Source organism: Crassostrea angulata, chromosome 7, assembly GCF_025612915.1.
Source record: "Crassostrea angulata isolate pt1a10 chromosome 7, ASM2561291v2, whole genome shotgun sequence".
In the NCBI taxonomy this organism is placed as follows: Eukaryota; Metazoa; Mollusca; class Bivalvia; order Ostreida; family Ostreidae; genus Magallana; species Magallana angulata.
Genome location: NC_069117.1, coordinates 12686119 through 12708907, shown reverse-complemented (window position 1 = coordinate 12708907; position 22789 = coordinate 12686119). Strand labels below are relative to the sequence as shown.

At 33.2% G+C, this 22789-nt stretch overlaps 1 protein-coding gene and 1 pseudogene across 1 annotated transcript; both read left to right on the top strand.

Moving 5' to 3' along the window:
- Positions 1–824: 824 nt before the first annotated feature.
- On the top strand, positions 825–11540 carry LOC128155648 (zinc finger MYND domain-containing protein 19-like). The gene is made up of 7 exons (XM_052817458.1): positions 825–1006; positions 4376–4435; positions 4902–5008; positions 7311–7512; positions 8068–8137; positions 8263–8362; positions 8852–11540. The coding sequence occupies exons 1-7, from the start codon at positions 956–958 to the stop codon at positions 8958–8960; spliced, it is 699 nt and encodes a 232-aa protein (XP_052673418.1). The 5' UTR covers positions 825–955; the 3' UTR covers positions 8961–11540.
- A 3206-nt stretch (positions 11541–14746) lies between these two features.
- LOC128155675 (uncharacterized) lies at positions 14747–17974 on the top strand (annotated as a pseudogene).
- The last annotated feature ends 4815 nt before the right edge of the window (positions 17975–22789 follow it).

The following is a 22789-nucleotide window of genomic DNA, read 5'->3' as shown; positions in this document are numbered from 1 at the left end:
ACCGGTATGTATTTTTAACTGTGTGTAACAAATATCATTTTGTATGAACATACATGTATTCATTGCATGTATACATCACTGATTTTGGATAGCACCTGATAAATGAGTTTGAATTGTTCATCACATTGTAGTTGAAGGCTACTCTCTTATGATCATTGATGCTGATATCTTTCTTAGCTAGTTTTGATTTCAAGGTAAGAAAACTTTAATATCTTTAAAAAAAACTGTTTTCAAGAAAAAAATGCAATGCTGTCTATTCTTCATTAAAAGTGGTTTATATGTACATGTGTAACAAGATTTGATATATAATTATGAAAAGATTAATTGATAAATCATAAAAAAAATTTCAAAGTATTGCTTAATAATTGGTGATATTTGGTGATTTATTTTTTTTTTTCACTATATTGATCTATTAATCCAAGTTTTATGTACAATGTACATTGTTTTGTTTTTTTTTCATGTAAAGAGAGTCAGATTTTGATTTTAATTGCAGTGATTTTTGTTTGATATATTTTTTTTTTTTGGTGATTAATTAATTAATCTGTTTTGGCAATGTTATGACAATAACACAATATGTGTTCATTAATTGCTACTTTTAATATTTATTATAGTGTCCCCAATGTTGTTTTTGTTTTTAATAAAAAATATTTTATATTCTATTTCTTATTTTGTTCATAAATTAATTAAACAAAGTTGCAAATAAACTTTCGCTCTGCTTAAAAATTATCGCAATTTATCACGTGTAGAAGGTAAACATAACCTCTGACCTCCAGCGGAAACGGTATATTGCAGACCGCTCATTGGCGGAATGGCGCGTTTCTTTTGCACGTGGTATATTTGCGATAACAATAGCTGAAAGGGAGAATGGTGTCGGTGTGACAGACACACGTTGTTCTGCACTCGGCAGACGAACTGCGACCAGAAAAAGTGGAAAGTATAGAGCCTGGTTACGATAATGTCTGGTCAAAAACTAGGGATCGTTAATTTAGGAAAAGCTGCGGGAAAGGTGAGATTTTTATCGTCGATTTTAAATAGCGCCTGTGGTGAAAGTAAACAACATGGCGCATGCATGCATTTATTGAATAACACGAGCCGCTGCAAAGCACAACTATGACAGTCTATTATTGTAAAGACATTAATATTATTTCGATCGTAGATAAAAACAATAATTAATAATGATTCACTCGCGGATTTGTAACTTTTTAAATTTAGATATCTTTTTCTGATGAAGATGTTTGACTTTGGCATAATTATGCACAGGAGTCGGCAATCTTATCAATAAATAATACCTAGAGTCAAAATAAGTAAAATCCTAGCCATGAGCTTCGCTTCGTGAGCGAAGCTCATGGCTGGGTGTTTACTTATTTTGACTCTAGGTATCATTTATTGATAAGATTGCCGACTCCTGTGAATTATGTCTCTTAAAAATCAATTTCGTTTCATCACACCATGCACCATCTTGTTATTTAAGTATCGCTAGTTTCTTGTTAATGTATAAAATGCCGATTAACATTGTTGTCATGTCTTTGAATTTTAAATCTGATTCTGATATAGATTGTCTGCCTGCATAATTATTATTTTCAAATTTCGATATTAACATCCTACAATACAATATTCAGATGCATAGCCTAAATATATTATGTTTAATTGTTGGCAGTCCTCTTCACAGTACCTGCATTACTATTTATTTATACATTTTGCCGAAGTTTTAGTTTGTAGATAATTAAATAATGAATATGTAATGGCATGATAAAAAACTGCAGTTAAGTCATATTTTACAAAGTATTTCAAATAAAGCATTACCAGTGTTACCAATAAAAGGCCTAATGCCTTGATATCTAACACATTTTGCATGATTATAAATAATCTTAAGTTTATTATTTATAATTTTTATGCTCTGCATATCTTATTAATATATACAGTGCATAGAAATTAGGAAAACTGAAAAATATGAGCTAGATATCTATTGTTCTTTGTTCTTACAAATATAAAGTCTGTCAATCATTTAAAGTCTGTAACAGCTGATCAGGAAAAGTATTGAAACTATAGCCTCTGTGTAATTTAACAGTTGGCATCTGGTGACAGCTGCCCCTATTTACCATCTATAGTTCACACAAAGCAAAATAATGGACAGTGATGTATAAGGGTCTTTGTAGTATACCGAAACACGGGGAAAAACATCTGCTATTTTTCACATAGGGGCCTAATTACATTTAATAGTGAACCAATTTGTCTGGACTAGTATGACAAATAAAACCCAAAAGCTATGGGAGAGGAAAAATTGGTGCAGCAAATTTTTTTAATTTAGTGGCAAGTTGGCAACTGCCATTCTAGAAAAATATTGCTTAAATTCCCTATAGAGAAAGAAAATCTTGAGAGAGGAATATCTGGGTGGATAAATTTACTTTAATGGAGAGCGGGTACACAAACCAAAATATTGATTGAAAATCTATGAAATTTAAACATGTCCACAAGAATGTGTAGAACAATTTAAAATTTGACATTGTGATAATAGAATTGATCCCTAGATTGTGTTTGCTTTCCTGTGGTACTTATTACACTTTAATGGAGTTTCTTTTGTGTTCAACATGGCAGTGAAAATTGTGCTTGTTTTAAAAGTCCGAGATCCAATGACTGCACCTTGTGTACAGTATATTGACAGATTAAATGATATTGCCAACAAAAACCGCCTGCCCCATTGAACAAGAGAGGACTTTCTATATCCTCAAACAATTGCTTTTGTTTGGCAAGAAATTTTTACAGAAAATGGGTTCTTGCTTGCACATATTGCAAATGACAGTGTATAGATTGGTGAGAAATTCAGACACAGCACACAATAAAAATGTAGCTTGTGGGGAAATTGCTTCCACTAATGCCACATAATTTCTTGCCTATTGAAAAATTGATTGTGGCAATGTAAAAAAAGTTGATAAAAAACTTTTTTTTAGAGAATAGGTATTTTCTTAAATTTCATATGAATCATAAAAGAAGCCTCTTTTTACTTTAAAACCACTAGGATGTACCGGTACCAGGTATTAGACATGATCAAATTTTGTTTAATCAAGTGCAAAAAGTCATTTGCTTTTATACATGATTTAATAAACAGGATAAAGTTTAAAGTACTGTGATAAATTTTCATTTGGTTAAACACATCTGATAAAATGGGAGATCCTGTTAAATATATTCTCTCTCTCTCTCTCTCTCTCTCTCTCTCTCTCTCTCTCTCTCTCTCTCTCTCCAGTCTGAGGACATGCATTATATTTATCTAAAGCAAGCTTATTAATTGGGCTTGTATGACACAACAAGCTGGATGCCAGGAGACCTAATCTGTGTTCATTGTGAAGTTATCTAAAGCCAGTTTTCCTGATAAAACTAGTGAATTATTAATGTTGACCAACAGGTGCATGCCAACCCTTCAGACAAAGGTATAGGTAACATGTGGTCCACATTTTATCCAAAAATTATAAACATAACCAAATGATCAAGACCACATTTTACATTTTCTTGGCAATAATAAGGGATACATATTGAAAAAAAAATTCAGTTACATTATGTATATGTTTTACTTGCTCAGTCTTTAATTTTTTCTCATAAGAGCTAGTACTTTCAAAATGATAAAATTTGCTTATAAATAATTTGTATATAATGCTTATGATTATCAAAAGGTAATATATTCTTTATAACATTCTTTATAACATTTTCTATAATTCACTTTTACAATACAATAATGACCCTCGAATGATATGCTGTCAATTTTATCACAACTGATTCTGTTAGTTTCATTGAATACTATATGTAAAAACTATATGTAAAATTTGCATTAGAATTAACAATTACTTGGTTTCTTATGTGTACTAAAACAAAGGCTCTTTTTAATAACAGTACTATTTATAAATGGAAAGGAATTGTAGTGTCTCAAGCAACCTGTAGCTGTCCCACATATCTTGTAGGGGGCCTAATTTATTTACATGTTAATGATGTGTTTTTGATGATGTTAATGATGCTGTCATTCTCTTACACGAACAACATGATGAACTGCTCACAATGCGCAAAAGGTTGTTCAGACCTGTAGAAAAATGGCCCGTTACAACACTCTTCTGTATGACTATGCTGTAGATAAATGTAGTCTATAACCTTTCACAGTTTTTTGTTTGTTTTACAAATGAATCCATTAACACAAGACAATGTTGATAGATAAGGGAAGTCACTATCCTAAGCTTAAATAGCTTTGAAATGACAACTTGCTTACTTTCATTTCTAACTACCTTGTAAAAAGTTACTATGCAATCTTTATTTAACAAATCTTTTTTTTTTAATGCAGAATAATACAGATTTTGATAAAATTATGATACCTTTTAATTATTTTACATTACAGGTTAAATTTGCACTGCTTGATGAAAGAGACATTGATTTAATCAACCAATATGCATTTGAGGTAAGAAATGCATGTATATGCAATGCAGCCTTCAAAATCTCCTGTGGTCAATGAAGATAAGCTGTTTAAGGTTTACAGAAAATGATAAATTCCCAACATAAACCAATATGTCGTTGATAAGAAAGGCATACATGTAGTAAATGTTTGAACAGCTCAGAGATTTTTCCTATCAAAGATTTAAACCTGTAGACGATTACAGTCCTGATCTTTTTGTTACTTGGTCCTGATCAATATGTTTCCTGAGATTCTCTCATACTAATCTGAAATTTTATGAGGATCTGTTGTACAAAAGAAACACATTCAGTCCTGTATCTCCCCAAGGCCTATAAAGTAATGAGATTATACAGCGCCTCTCCGTGAGCGAGCTTATATGGTGATGAAAGTAGAGCCAGGAGAGGACTATGATAAGTTATGCTGCATGCATGTATATATTTGTCTCTAGAGAGGAAAACATTTTTTTTTTCAGGCCAGAGTCAAGGTTGACCCAGATGGCAACGGTGCCCACATCTATGCTTACACATATAAGATATTGAAAGGAAGGGAAGCAGGCCAATTTCTTCATGATTTTCTATGGTATGCTATTATTATTGAAGATAAGTGAACATTATGCACCATTATATAAATATCTTTATTAATCAAAATTTTACTTCATGGACTTGTTCATCTTGAAAGAAAAGAATAAGCAAATTCAGTTTCACTTTAACAAAATTGCAGAACATAATTTTCACAAAATATGGAGAGTTTAAACAGTAGAGTCGCGGTGAGAAGTGACAAGTACATTAACTAGAACCCCTAATATTGAGTAGCAGGTATTTGTATGCTGAACTTAGACTCTGAAGGACCAGTGTGCCTCTCTCATATAAAGCACCTGCAAACTTACATACCCAACAGCTATATACATTATGCAATGAAGGATGCTTTACTTTAAGCTTACAAGATGACAGTTTACTGGCTGAAATAATCTTGTTCTGAGCCTCATTGAAGTTACATCAGTAGCACAAGTTAAAACTTCCTTGATATAATCTTCTTGTAGCATTATCTTGGGCAATGTATCTGATGAGGGTTATCTGTACTATGCAGGTAATGCAGGGGCGGATCCAGGAAACTCTGTCATCTGATAAGATACTCCGACAATTTAAACACAAAACTGTATCTGTTCTTCATCTGAAGTTATATTGGCTAAAAGCCTACATTCTATTCCATGCATTCACTTTACTCCTATGCCAGAACTGCAACTGTTTAAGAAAATGTGTATTACTTACCATGTACATTAAAAAAAAAACTCAAAGGGTACGTCATACAAAGGAAGGGGTGGAGTTTTTTTTATTATACATGTACAAATGGCATTAGTATGTAAAAAAAAATTGAATGTCTACCAATACTTTTAACTGAATATTATTTATTTGGATAGAATCAGTAGAGGAAGGTGAAAATGGATTATAGATTATTCAAGATAATTTTTTAAGTCACACTTAAAGTAGACCAGAATAACATTGTCAGTAAGGAAGTTGAAATTTTACTCAAAAGAGGAAAGTGCTACTTCCCAGTTTCTAATGCAGTTATTTCAGACACTTTAACTGCGACCCAAACCTACCACACTTGATAATCGGAGACTTGTGTTTGTACAGCGGTGGTTTGTTGGCTCGATACAGAAAACACTTTGTTTTAATCAATTAAGATCATTGGAGACACTCCAGTTTAGGATCAATAAACATTAGGCTGTCTCTCCATCCTTGCGTTAGGTTAGTGGTGCCCACAGAGAAGCCCATTGTCATAGATCAATTAAGATAATTGCACAGGATTGAATGATCTTTAATCAAACTACTGTTTGCTTGTGAGTGGTGGTATAGACATTTTTACCGTTAATGTAAGAATATGGTGGAGGAAAATTATCATTAGACATGCCATACAAATCGTTTTTCTTGTTTGTGATTTGTGCTCAATGTTAACATTTTCCTCATTTTGATTGTTCTAAGGGTGCACATTGATTATTGGCCTACATACCATATTGATTGAAACTTCTCAGATATGTAGCGATGTACATTCATTTGCCATATATCCTCCGGTATTTTTACCCCTCAGTCATAAAACTTCAGTTTTCAGTGTCTTGTTAAAGAGGACTATCTGTTTCATTATTAATTTTAATTCCCATATAGACCAATGTTTTGCCCAAATTAACTGAAGTTTCCTACATATTTCAAAGCACTTTACTTATAAATCAAGCAGTAATCTCCCTTTGTTTATTTTTAAGTAAATAATTATTATAGTGGTGTGAGTCATAGATTTACAATAAATTACAAAATACATTGCACAGTAATACAATGCAAGTCTCTGTCCGAATGAACCTATATGTCACCGTCTACAAGAAAATACAAAATATCACATATTGACGCATTGTCCTTTTTTTCTGTTTTTTTACAATGATTGCATATCTGCATATATTTGCTGAAGATAAGAATTTGATTTTTGTCTAAGAAAGTTAGAAAAAAGAAAAGTAGTGCAATCCAAATCAGACATTCAGTTATAAAGAATAGTATCTACGTGTATACTACATGTAGTAAAGAATTTTATTCAAAATTTGTCTTCTACCACTTCTAAAAAACATTAAGTACATAGTCTATAATTAATGCTTCCCCCCTAAACCATCTATGATATGAAAGCTTTAGTTTCATAAAGATTTCAAGAGGACATGTAAGGGAAAATTTTCTACATGTGAATTTCCAGGTCTTCATATTTTTTTAGTTAGTAGTATTCAACAATAAATTAGATATTTAACAATATTTCTGTGGGGCATGATATGACATGATTTTAATTTGTTAGACAGATGTTCCTACTTCAGTAAGCGTCTGTTGATTTTTTTCTCTTGATTATCTAGGGAGAGGCACAGAGGTGGAGTAGCTAGCGGGTGGAAGGTGGTACACAGGAACGGCATTACCGTGGACAATCGCCTTGAGAACCTGATGCTGGTTCCCATGGATACACAGCTTGTGTACGATGATCTTCCTTCCACAAAGAACCGGGAACAGTCCCTTTATTGGATGGCTGTCCAGCAGCTCCAAGTAGCTCCCTTAGAATGTGTAGGTTGTCCATAAACCATCAAAAACTAAACAAATTTACTGGTAGTTGTACATGTATATCATTTTAGCTAAAAATTTTATAAAGATGAATAAATTCACACCATTACTTTTATTGAATTTTTGCATGTAAGTTATGAATCTCAAGTTTCTTATGCTCTGTAAGTTTTGATGATGCCAACAGTTGCTGTGCTTTACTGATATTCAGCTTGTATACTTTTCAAAGTTGAGGTTTTAAAAGTTTTGAAGTCAGTGTTTTATATAAAAACAAAAACAAACGAAAAACTTGCATTTATTAATCTATCCTTGTCATGCATTTATGTGATTATTATGCATTTATATGATCATTATGTTGAAAATGGATAAATGTACATAGCACTTCAATGAAGAGTGTTTTTCAAGTAACAATGTTATAAAATTGTATTCATACAAGCATAATCCTATGCAACATATAGATCTACCAGTACATTGAAAACTACTAGGTACTGCATAATTTCGTAGAATTTTATTGATAATTTGTTTATACATGTATTTAATTTGGTTATGTTTTTTTTTTAGCATTATCCATCTTCTCATGTCTATACAAAACAGTTCAGTCCCAATGGAGAAAACATTCACATAGAACATGGTAGGTATTTCTTAGTCTGATATCCAAATAAAGCATATTCAGATTTGAATAGGAAATAACTCTGAAAAAAAATAAATAACAAAGTAATTAAGAAATGAAAGTTTGACTTTTTAAATAATTTTTAGACGAGGTCTGTGTGTACTATGAATGCCATTACCCTCCCTGTACTAATATGGAGAAAAGAGTTCGGGAATTCAGCATCTGTGGAAGGTGTCAGGAAGTCAGGTACAAACAATTACAAGAGATTTTAACAGCTATTAACAATTTGACAGCTTGGGTTATGCATTTCCAGGTAACTAGGAAAAAAGTTAAAGAGTGCTTGTCTTTTGTAATGGTTGTTGCCATATCTTTTAATTCAATCCCTTGGCAGTTTGAATTTAAAAGTTATCTTCCTAACAATGTTGTCTCTTCTTCGTGGTTTATTTATACTTTACTGGTATATGAATGAAATTCATTGACTAAAAGTTGACTATGGGTATTAAGGTGTAAGATTACATCACTGTTGAGTTGTAAGAATAAAACATAGAAAACTGGTGAACATGTTACTACATGTACATATCTTCGATAATTATATAATTTACATGTTATTATGCTTTAAGTTACAGAAAATTTTAAGCTTTGTAACTTTTTTGAAAACAAATCAATTTTGATTTTTGTCTTCATATTTTCAAATTTCAAATTAAACAATTTTTCTTTCTTTCTAATTTGATTTAGGTACTGTGGTACATTTTGCCAACAGAGAGATTGGCCAACTCACAAGAAATTTTGTCAAGAGAGACAACTCTTTATACCGCTAGAAGAAGAGGAAAGTCCCGATCGGTGAAGAAATAGTGTGAAAGACAGCGATGTTGAGAGTGAATGTTAGTGGCATATGATGTTTCGTTTTTCATATTCGATATTGATCTCTAAACTTAATTTCTAGGTATAACAAATTTTCTGTTAAGATACATTTTAAGTGCTCTTTTTTTTATTCATGTATCTGTTTTTGAAAGTCATTTTAAGTTAATGTATTTATTTCACCATAAATGTTGAAGGTAAAAACATAATCAAACCCTGATTTAAAAATGTTTGTAGAGAAAACCAAGTTAAAATTCGAAGTGGCATTAATATATTTCAATACCACGTTTTGGAATATTCCAAGCAATCATGAGGAATTTTTGTGTTACCTTCTGTAATTTGGAAAGTTTCAGTCTGTTTATATGAGAGTGTGTTAATCTTTAGAAGATTGTATGTTTAAATGTATTTTCCCAGGCCATTCCAGTTTTTATGTTTGTTACATATTTATTTTATGAGGATTTAGAATGTTGTATTGGGAAAATATTATAATGTGCTAACCTAGTCAGAAACATCATATATTTTAATCTAATTCGGACATGTTGTTTTAGCAAGTCCCTTTAAGTTTTCCAGTGTTAATGATACCAGTTTTTGATGATAAGAGTTCTTGTCCTGGACATAGAAGGTATAATCTGTTAGTTTTCAGATAATCTGTGGAAACAGCAAAACTATTTTGATAATCTTGGCACAGGAGTGCTTGGTTTACTTTACTTTCCCAAAGGCTGTTGTATTTTTATGTTATAGATTTTTTCTTTTCAAATCAATACTAGAAATTATCTAGTTTAAAAAAAGTAGAGGACATTTTTTGTCGATTTGTTTGGAACATTCCATAAACTAGGTATGTGTTTTGTGCATCTAAAGATATCTTTTATTCAATAGTACTCATGATTGAACATGACACAGTCATTTTTGTAAACTGATTGATATATGTACTTCCAAGTCCATTCATGTTTTAGGCCCTGTCCTCTTGTTTTCTGATGAAAATTGTTTAAACCTTTTTTAAAAAGGGTATAACAAAATTAATGAGTGATTTTACCATGTGGAGTGATCTTTATCTACGCATTGATCTTGTACTAAAATGGTGCCATTTGAGACAGATATGCTTTTAACTTTTGTGCCACTTGTCTTGTCTGGATAATATACTTAATACTAAAATTCAATTTACATAGCATTTTGCATAACATTGCACAATACCTAAAATTAAAACCATTCCTAATGTCATGTACATTCCTCTTTAAGCTTTATGTTAATGTAGTTTTTAATACTTTCCACATGTTTCAGAAATGAATACTTGTTTTTTTTATATATTTATATGATGTGAATTATTCTAAAATTTTACAGGTAACAATTCTTACATTCTTCATTTTGAAATACTTTTTATGTTTGTTATTCTTAATGTATAGACATGCATGTATTGTATTTCCGTCCTAGAGAGATTTTATCTGTAGAAATGGACTCTTAAAGGTACTCTGCCTGTTAAATGTAATATACATGTTATGTTATTAGATTGCCCCCAAAAATTCTCCAACTTTATTTCGAAAACAATTCAGAAGGCATTATCAGGAAAACTCTGATTGTTAACAAAACGGGCAATTCCATTATTAATGTTGATCTTGTTTTGGACACCAGTCATAAAAAGAACTCTAGTCATCATGATAGCAATGTTTCTCTTGCAGCAGGATATTTTATGAAGTAATACTTTTCATCTTTGTTTAGCCATCAGCAAAGGATATCCTATTTCCATTGTTAGAAAAGCTCCCCATGTCATTACGTTTTGTCTATTTGCATATCCGTTTGAATATTCATGATTCAATTTCCCAGCATGCATTATTGTGTTGTGTCACTAATCATACTAATTATTATATATATACATATTTATGATTTGTTTTTAATGATTAACAGTGCAATATAGTTATAGTCAAGATATCTACAACATATTTGATTTGTTTGTTTTTACAGTTTGAATAAACTAACATTTTTTTTACAGATCCGTTTGCTTTCCTTCTTGAACAAATAACATTCCACATGATTGCATTGGTCAATCGATTTGTGAATAACAATAGAGAGCATTGTGTTTTTGAGTGTAGTTGCATGCACCTAATATATTAACACAGAGAGTTAAAATAGGGGATTACATTGCAAAGCTTGTGTGCAAAATGCCCGACTTCTAAAGTTGACTTCGCATAACATTCCCATTTTTCGTATTTGAATGGAGATAGAACTTTTCACTTACACCTGAATGACCCGTCAAGCCATACTGACCAAAATGCGCGTTCTGCTGCATTGCATGAATTATTTATGGGTCACATTGAATGTTTGTGAGTCAATCTACCACAAAAAAAGGAGAGTTAGTACAATTTAGTTCGATCTGGCTGCTGAAGCGATCTTTACTTTTTGGGGTTATTAAATACAAGGAGAAAGTGGGTAGTCTGGTAATCTTAGATCATGTTTTGAATTCTGTCTCATTGCTGTAGCTTTACTAGCACACGGTGCCCATATCTGGGTGTTTTCGTATTCACTGTATAAAATGTAATGGTTTTATGAAATATAGTCTGTACTCGTATCGTTACTCATACTTTTGTGTTTCGTTTTAAGGAATGGAGTCATTTTTCAAGTGTGAAATTACACCTGCATTTCGTTGCAGTGTTTAGTGGCTTTAAATAAATAGAGCCCTAAATTGTACTCTTACCTCAATAAATACCTTCAAATGTAATAGAACATAAGATTGTACGTAACAAGCAGAAACACATCGTCAAAAAACCCAGATAAAATGATTGTACCACCCCTTCGTGCAACTGCAGAAAGCCTTTGTATTAGCGGACACCTAATTATCCATACGTCACAAAACAACGTCTGACGTAATTCACGCGTTATTACGTTTTTTCCGTGCCCGATCTAATCGAAACCTAACGCTACAGTGTACATGTGTTTCAAAACAAAAAAATCAAGCTGATCTAGAAATTAATTCAAAACAAATCTATTAAAAATCCTGAAAACTGCAATCAATTAGCCTATTACTCAGCGAAATTAAAATTTGACTGGGTTGTGTCGATTGAGTACTCGTTTTGAAAATATAGACCGCTTACTTTTGTTATATAGCTTTTATATATAGCGCATCAATACATCAATTCATTACAAGGCTGAACTTAATCCAATTCTTTGAACATTAATCCCTGAAAGTCCATAAACATCCAAAATGAAATCCTGACCGAGATCTATATATATTCCAGTGCATAAATAAGGGAGATAAATACACAAGGGGAAATAATTTGACTTATTTCATCTTTATCCTATATTCGCTTAGCAACGAGCATAGATATATTTTCAACAACAAAAAATGTTTTTAGAATTAAAATCATGCGCTGAAGAAAAGTTATTTCATTTTAAGAACAGTCTTTAAAACCATTAAAAAAAGGTTGAATAGAGGTTCTGTCTTAAAGGCATATCAGGTAGTTAGCATTATCCACGCGTGTGACTGCTATTTCTAAATACCGATCTCGATCCATAATACTTACCGATATCCAAAGATACAATCTTTTGCGGTTTAAATAATACAGATTAATCAACAGTTTGTTTAAGTCATGTTTTCTAATTAACAATAATTTTAACATATTTTTTTAGAATGATGAAATAATAAACCTATGCACAATTTCAATTTTACGGATCTTTTTTCAAAATATATATTTTAATGATTTTTACCCAAAATACGCCCATTGTGATCCTGAAAAGGCCGGTCCCTTGGGTAAATTTATTTTCAGTTGATTAAGGGCGTTAAGGTTTAAATAATATCAAAATTTTAGAGAATTCTGTACGTAAATAAAATTATAAGAGCTTAAATTCTCTTTGAAAATTTATTTCATTTTATCTCATTTGTATGCGGATTTATCTTTTTTTGATAAATAAGCAAGTGTAACATAAAATTTTTTGATTTGAAATAATAATTCCTTTATTTTACATAGGATAAAAGTCAAAAAATGATTTTGTGAAATTCAAATTTCAGGCTTAGGCTTATATTCTCTATGTATGAAAAAGCGCCATTTTCTGCAATCGGTTCTATTTTTAGCAACGACCCTAGCTCTTATAATACCGATGGACCACCCAACAGGGTAAAATTTGATGAGAAGATATCCTCAGATACATGTTTGAAAAATATGAAAAAATTCTGTACGCATTTTATTTATCTAGTGGGGTATGGACCATTACCTTAAGACGTTTCTCTCATGTTTATATTCGTGTTTCCATTCTCATTTCTATCAATCAATGATATCAATAAGGCTATTTTCTAACAAAATGAAAGTTGTTTCTGCAACCGTGTTAATCGGACCCAAAGGAATGAGTAAGTAGATGCATTTTGGTGCCACGTCGGCCAAGTTTTCAGCAACCTTGTATCAGATTGCAAAATCCGTATTTACATGTTGGATGAAGGAACAAAAGAACTCGGTCCACAACATCCCTCATTTGGCCTAGTAAATTTGAAAAAATTACACAAAGATTTAGAACATTTCTAAGGGAATATTTTCAATCTATATCAGAGTCCAAATCAAAATATGCACTAGTTTCCTTTCACCGGATGTTTGCAAATGAACACTAATTGCCCAAACCCTACCCGGTTCACCATTTTCCGGGAAAACCTTGAAGTTTTACTAAATTCAGTCGTAAAATTCACCAAGAGCGCATTCATTACGGCTCAATTTTATTACAGAAAAATAAGATATAGCATCAATTGAATAAATTACATTCAAAATATTAAGCCGTAAACAATGCGCTCATATCGGGAAAAAATAAATACAACATTCGCGGCAACATCAAAGATGTCGTCTGGAAGCTGCTAGCTGTCAAGATCAAAAGAATAGCGTTATGTAACGAATACACGAAAGAAAGCAAACCTTTTTACTGGATTCATAAAAGTTGAAGGTGAGGTGTTTTTTTCATTATTCTATTTAATATATTCTGTAACCTTTAATAAATATAATTAAACAAACTTGAGAAGAGAAAAGTCACGTTACCCTGTTCACATTTTGAGCACTCAGGGGGTCATGTCGGTTTTCTTCTTGGCTTATTTACTTTTTTGTTAATATCAGTCATAGAGTGTATACATGTATATAGTAGGCATGTATAATTATATAACAGACAGTTTATTTTCTGTGCTTCGTACAAGTTCAGAACATCCTTCTACTCATACCCATGTATACATATACACCAACACGCTCTGATTTAGCAGAGTAGCATTACCTATACAACTTATACTCTTTATTTCCTTATCCATTTTCAATTCGTCGGTTTAAAATACTAAATAAATCAAACATTCTATAAACATGAACAAATTCCATTTAAAGTAAAAAAATGTATATGAACTTTTCATAATGAAAAGAAAAAAAGTTTCTTTCACTTTTTGTTCTTGTAAATGACAATAAAACTCATACAAAAGGACGAGAGAGAAACTTCGTATGACTACTTCAGATAAAGAACACAGAGAGATAAATGTTGTTTATTAATTTTAATCATACCTTGTTTTCTATGTGATATATACGTTTGTTATTTATTTATTTTTTTATTTCAATAAAGGGCAATAACTCGAATTGGCCAACAGGTGCGGATCCAAAATTTTAACTATATTAAAAAAAACAACAATGAAAATGAATTTCTTTATACTACACTGTACAATTACCTTTATTCAATATTGTGGAAATGAACTTGACAACAGGAAATGTTTATCAATTAAAAAAAGAAAATGAACAGCACATCAAAATATCAGCATATTGTAACACCCCCCCCCCCCCCCCCCAATTTTTTTATGTGTTATTGTTAAGCTACATAAAATTTGCAAATTTATAAATGATTTGCAGCATATTCTTGTATACATTTTATAGTCTGTCTCATGTTACAGTTTCCAGCCATTTTTTATGAATTTTAAAGATAATACCGGTACAAATACCTGACAAATTGAAACAAGGAGAAAATTATAATTTTGTCATTCACAATTTGATTCTTCACAATTTTTACCTGGAAATATTAACATGAAAGAAAACAAATTAATAATGGAAAATGTTTAAATCTTTCTCCATTCCAAAGTATTTGGGACACCTTGCACACTTTTTCAACTTACTGATCTGGGAACTCATTTTGTTTGCAATTATGCAAAATCCCCGTAGACTTTCTTATTTTGGTTGTTTATTAAAACTCTAAACAGAAAAAGGGCATATAAGAACAGAAAATCTGGACCCTTTTCATTTTAGTAAATGGACCGATTGGTAATTCGATAAAAAAGGTATTACAATTGATTGATAATCAAAATATTAAGAAAAAAAATGGTGGAAGCAGAAACTTTAGACAGAGTATAATACATTACTGTGTGTTTTTATATTTTCCCTTAACATTGTATTTTATTAAAATAAATATTTCAGAAATGCCAGGTTCTGGTCAGAAACACTATGGCTGTTTCAACTGTCCTAATAGAGTAAGACAGAAGGATAGGCACACAATATCCTCTAGAAATAGAGCTTTTATTGCCAAACTAACAGGAAGGACTCCATCACACAGTGACTTTCTCTGTAACAAATGCAGATGTATGTGCCAGCATCACATCAAAAGGAAAACCAGTATGCCCAGCAGGGTACAGCAGGTTCCAGCACAATCCACTGAAGCTCCTCCATTCAGTCCTCCATCCATTCCTCTCCCATTTCCCAGCACATCTAGAGGACATGCTTCATGCTGCATGTGCAAGCGCCAAGGTCCAAAGCTGGTTGTAGTTCCAGTAGGTGTAAGACATCACATCTTCATCACTAAAGAGGTCATCATCCCTGCTGGAGCTCGCTGCTGTCCAAACCACCTACAACAGAATATAGACGATCTCAATCCTTTATCTGATTCTACTTTATTTAATAAGACAGGAATCACAGAACTAGTTAAGTTTTTGCGGAATGAGGTTTTAAAGAAGGAGAGGACGAGATTAGACTTTGATAGCCGCGGGAATCTTGCTTCAACAGATTACCAAAGTCTGCTTGGAATTCCAAAAACAGCCTTTGAGGACTTACTGAAGTATGTTGAGGGGAAAGTGAAGGTCACTCCAGTAAGAACAGTGCGGACAACCTTGGCCATATTTTTAATGAAATTAAGAGGAGGGGAGTCAAATCGAATTCTGTCCACTCTATTTAACATATCCAAATCCAGTGTACATAGAGGTGTGAAATCAATACGGACAGTGCTGATGAATGGTGGATTTGTAGCCGAAAATCTAGGATTTGGACATGTTACCAGGGAACAGATAATTCAGGAGCACACAAGACCTCTGGCCCAGATGATTCTTGGTGATACAGTTTCCCAGCCAGCAATACTTGTCCTTGATGGTACTTATATATATACATACACAAAAGTGGCAATTTCAAGTTTCAACGACAGTCATTCAGTCTTCACAAAGGACGGCCACTGGTGAAGCCAATGATTATTGTATCCACAACAGGTTACTTTGTGTCAGTACTGGGTCCTTATATTGCTAGAAACAATGATGCTACAATCCTTAACCACATAATGCACAGCAACCTTGAGGACATTCGGAGTTGGGTACAGGAGGAGGACATATTTGTGGTTGATCGTGGATTTAGGGATTCCTTGGATTGTCTGGAGCAGATGGGGATTAATGCCAAAATGCCATCATTCCTTAACAAAGGAGATAAGCAGATGTCGACAGAAAATGCAAACACCAGTCGATTAGTGACAAAGGTATGAAATATAATTAGTATCAGTATATCTTTCAATATAAGATATATTTGTAAAATAAATTAACGCTTGTAAATAACCTTCTAACCTAAATAGTACCATTTATGTTTGAGAAATGAAAGAAAATCCTATTAATAATTATGACTATATGTTCCATACTATGTTTCACAGATACGTTGGGTTGTTGAGTCTGCCAACGCTAGGATCAAGCAATGGCGTTACCTAAGACACATCCTACCTTCCAGTCAAATTCCCTACATTGGTGACTTTGTCAGGATTGTGTGTGCCATTTGCAATAGGCAAGTTAATACCAAATATTATAAATATATAAAGATGAATATATAAAAATCTACTGGGTCTTTTATTTATGAAATCCAAACTCAAACTTGCTAGATTTGAAATTTTTAATAAATATTTTAAAAAATTGAGTATCAATTGTACATGTATTTCTATTATTTTGCTATGAATATGTAATACCGTTATATCAAATAGATAAGGGAGTTTTCTTCTTATAACTTTTAAGCCTTGTATTTTTTTAAATACAGTTTAGTTAAAAAAATACACACATGATAAACTCATTACTCACTTCAATTTTACTTTAATTCAGATACCTAAAACCCCTTGCTAGTGGAGACACTGAAGAAGACCAGGCCCTTGGTGCAAAAATGGTTTTTCTCTCCAAGCAGGTGAATACCCTTCAGCACCATGTAGAAGAAAACCATTTAGACAGACGATCAGTATGCTGGAAGGAGACTGATGACTTACTGGACTTTCCAAACATGGATGAGGAACAACTTAGAGCCATCACATGCGGTGTATACCAACTGCGTCTATCACCATCCTACGCCCAAGAACATATAGAGGGAGACTGCAGCATCCAGGTCCACAGAGAGGAGCCAGGCCTTCTTCGTGTAAAACTGCAGAGTCGTCATGTGTCATCAAGATCCTACCTATTGTGGATACAGTATGGTGAGGGTGAAGTCAAGGCTTGGTACTGCAAGTGCAGGGCTGGTGCTCGTGTTGTGGGTATGTGTTCCCATGTTGCTGCCATCCTTTGGTATCTGGGACATGCTCGCCATCAAAGAGATGAGAAACTGGGAGTGCGAGACTGGGGGGAGTTTGTTGACGATGCCACACTGGTGGATGACTCTGACAGCTCCAGTGAAAGTGATGAAAGTGGACCAGAGGAGTAGATGTGTGACAAGTATGTCCAGTTTAAGTTGTACATTTACCTGTACTGTTCTGTTTTTTCATTGTATGTTGACTTTGATAAACTAATGTTTTGTTTAATTGTTCAATCTGTATTGATGAGAGAGAGAGAGAGAGAGAGAGAGAGAGAGAGAGAGAGAGAGAGAGAGAGAGAGAGAGAGAGAGCATATATCTTATTGATGAGAGAGAGAGAGAGAGAGTGAATGAATGAGCATTAACATGTATTTTATTGATGAGAGAGAGAGAGAGAGAGAGTTATCACTTATATCATGCATAAACAATTGATATGTAAATGATTCAATGTATTATTTCTGCAGCAATTTAATGTTTTAATACTCAAATACTTTGTATATATAATTGTAATAACTGTAATGTCAGAAAAATGCATGTTAATACATATCCTGTTACTCCTGTAATTAATTTTCATAAGCTAATCAACCATGATCTACTGGCATTTAATTTATTCATCTTTCCTGACAAATATTATTTATATCAATTTAATACACATCATTGTTTTTTTTTTATTTCTGGGTTATGGATAATATAATGATTAAGAACTCAGCATATGTTTTGTTTTATTTATCGACACCGACTGACTTGATCATGCATTAAGCTAATAAAAAATAACCTTCAATAAGCTATAAGCTTCATAAAAAATAGACAAATTAAATTAAGAAAATATTGATGTTAAAATACTTACACTTTTCATGTGGATTGTAGCTAGAATACTGATGTTCGCTGCAAATGTTGTTGTCAAAAACTCCCGAGTAAATTCGAGTCGACATTGTTTTTACAGGAAGCGGTGTCGATTTACTTCGTTGCTGTGCACATATGGTCCATGTGTATCAATAAAGAGCATCCAGAAGGATAGTTTGAATAATTTAATTGAGTTTAAAAACTGATTATACAATTAATCCTTTCTAATCATACATTCTGAATAAAAAAAAAAATTATTGTTATAATTGAGATCATAAATGTTTTTTAGTGCATCAGCCATGGTTATACATGTACCCTGTAAATTAAGACCCTCGATATAACATGTTACATGTAACCATATTGTTATTTTTAATTTTACCGCAGCATATTGCAATTAACAAAATTATTAACACAATTATCTATTTTGATTTCCCTGCATACATATTTTTCAATTATTTGCTGAATATAATGCATATGCATGTACACAGCACTGTGCATCGTGATCATTTTCATGCAAATAAGCCGACTTGACAATTTATAACACCATAGTTAACGACGTTCTACAAGAAAACTATGAGAGATGTTAAAAAAAGAAAAACATTTCCAAGAAGCACATATTCTAGAGAGTATATAATGGTAAAATTTTCAATATTTGAAACTAGGCCATTTTTCATGGTTTGTGGGTCGAGTTCTTTACAATGACCGCAACGTAAATTTTGTTGTAATTACCCCTACCCAAAAAGTTCACAATAAACGTGACTTAAACATCAATTATATTGCATGATAAATAACACCGATAGAAATTCAAGTTCCATGTACATATTAAAACAGTTCTAATAGCTCATGACTCTGTGATAATAGATGCTAGGCTAGAAACTAAAGGTTGCTGGTACGAGCCCCTTTGAGATCACTTGATGTTGTGTTCTTAGACAAGACACTTTTTCTGCGTGGATACCGGCTGAATCTGGGGGTTAAACTTCGACAGACTGGTGTCCCATCCAGGAGTTCGAGGAGTCGATGACTCCCACTCGTTTAACACCACGGAAACCGGGGATAAGCTCCAGCCCTTTTAGCTTCATGTCTTGGAGAAAAGTTTAACCTTTAACAAAAAGATACATACATATATGTTTTTATTTTTAAATTTTAAACCTATTTTTTTTTTATATATATTGCTATAATATAGAAAAAATGCGCATAGCATATTATGTGCGTATAACGGCTGCCGACACAAATTCGATTTATTGAGTTTTTGTGGCCACCGTGCGTGACTTATGAGTTTATCACTTTATGATCATCTATTATATCCCATATATTTCTTCATTAAATGAGCGGGGGGAAAGACACACATATGGCAGCATTTACTTACCTCAAAATTGGTTCGCGTATATGGCACGCCAAACTCACAAAAATGAGCTAAACATAGTTTTACATTTGATAAATTTGATTTATTGACTGGTAACTATAGTAAACTATTCGTAAACTATAGTTTTCACCAGTAAAACTATATTTAATGGTTGTAAACTATAATTAACGAATAATAAGTTTATCTGTCTGCAAATAATGTTAAAGCAATATGAGCTGCAATTTTCATGAAGATTTTTTTTTTGACAAAATGTTTTTTCCTACCAAAATGACCAAAATATCATGGTTTTTTTAAATTTCTATAAGCCAAATTTTTGTGGAAAAGACCGTTAAGAAGCCTTAATTGGAGCAAAATTTAATTATTGTCGTCCTGTACAAAAATTGATTTGCTATATGTTCCTTAAGGCCCTGTCACACCAAGCTGCGTCCCCACGGCGTTGTAAAATTCATGGAATCGCCGTAGGATCGCAAGGAAAATTCAGAAAAAATGTACAGTTTTATATGAAAATTTTACAAGTGGAAATGTCACGGCGACCGAGGCGTTCTTACGGAGCTCCCACGGCGTGTAACTGCGTTTCCAAGGAGTTCTACTTGGCGATTAACTCCGCTCTCGCCGAGTCTCCGCCGAGCGCTCATGACGTGCTAGGAGTTTTTACTGCGCGTCCACGGCGTGCTCTGCGCGCTGACTGCGCTCACAAGACGTTCTGTACTTCTTGGTAGGTTAATATTAATTTGTACAATTGTATGGGAAACAAACAACTAGTAAATAAATGATTAAAAAATTGTTTTGATTTTATGAAAAGGTACATTGTAATTGAAACATAGTTACTTCTAAACAATTTGTGAAGGACTGAATTAAACTCTTAGTAGTCAGGTCTACAAAAAAGATCCGTTATTTATTAATTTAGTTGTTAGAAAACAGAGAAAAGATGTGAAAACATCAGAACCAAATGGCATGAATTCCATCTACGTCCATTGATTGGTCTTGGAATATTAGCAAATGCTACTTTTTACATAGTCATCTACATCCAGTTTGATAATTATTACATCGCTTGCTATTGTACAACAGCCATTTTTCGAGTTTTCGCGGTCTTAGTGACAACGCACTAGAAACGCCGTGGAAGCGCGGTATAAACGCAGAAGAAACGTCACGAGAGCGCGATGAACGCAGCAACAGCTCTTAGGGGTCGCTGTGTGAATGCAGCTAAATGGAAAACAACTTGTTCAAACGTTGTGGATGTGCAGTGAGAGCGCGATGGAGACGCAGTGAGATCCCAAAGGACTCCGTGAGGTCTCCGTGCAAGCGCAATTGACTTATCACTGCGTCTACACTGCGATTAGCTGCGTACCTTGAGCGCGCCGACGGAGCTCTCGTGGCGCTGTTGGAGATCTTACGGCGCTGTCACGGCGACCTCACTCCGCTTCTACGGCGTGTTTATCAGAACGCCGAGCCACAGCGCGTACTTTATGCATGTTCTAAGTGCGTGCCGTCGCATGGCGTTCTTAATGTTCAAGGCGACCCCACCGCGACGGACGGAGATGCCGTTGCGTTGCTTTAGGAGACTCTACTGCGTTTACCTTGGCGTTTTACATTATCTAAGGACGCAGCGGGATCGCCGTGAGAACGCAGCTCCGGTGGGACAGGGGCCGGTTTAAGAGGAGAAATATTTCCTCTGACAAAAATTTTTGATTTTTTCAAAACTTATTTATCATAAAAGTTTTATTTATATGCAGACTTATCATACTAGCAGGTTTATGCAGCAAAATAAAAATCTAAAAAATAAAGCTCGTATTGCTTTAACGATAGACTTTGCTTTAAATATAGATTCACATCTGTAAACGATAATTTGCGTTCGTTAACTATGGTTAAATGTTGTTAATCATAGTTTCACACTCTTGAAACTATGTTTATCAGATACACTATGTTTTGCAATCGCAAATTGCTGTTTTCGGTGTTAATTTAGGTTTACACCTCTGAAACACAGATGATCGCGTTAACTATGGTTTACAGATGTGAAATACAGATTATCGTCGTTAACTATAGTTTTTTTTTGTTCGTAAACTATAGTTTACAACCGTTAAACCTAGTTTATCGACTGTGAAACTATGATTAGCTCATTTTTGTGAATTTGGCGTGTCTTAAGGTCAAGATGTATAAATGAAAAGTGCCTACAGGTTTATAAAATTTAAGATATAAATCCTTTCCATGATGCTTCATAATAATAACTGTTATAATACCGGGGCTAAAATCTTTGGTATACACAATGAAAAATCATGTTTAAAACTGTCATTTTCAATGAAATATGAAGGAAATGAGGAACAAATTTCGGAGTTTTGTCCATTTTTGACTAGTAAATTATATCTAGAATGCCTACAGTCTCTCCATAAACGGAATGAAACAAGCCATTGACTTCCTCTTTAAAATGAATATAAGTATCGGGACTACTTTTCCCATGATTTAACATAAAATGTCATGAAAATGTTAAATTTTCTACACTGTTTCTTTAGAGGCGTAAAGTACGGGAAAACGAATCTTCAAATCAATTATAACGTCATAATGGTTCTATCACCAAAAAGACACTCTGGAATCATTTACTAGATCTTGACCTTAAACGTATACAAGAAAGCTGAATGGTGGTGACCAGTTTAAGGCTCTATTTACCGCCTTTAGAGCTTTGTATAAAGATATAAAAATGGTCTTAAAGCTAAAATACTTGGATTTCTTCTGTACTAAATGTTAGTCTATGGCCTAAATATGACAGACCTGATGGTGAATTTGTTGACCCCAGCCTCCTTTAAAAAAGAAAAGAAACTTGTTAACAACTTTTAAACTTA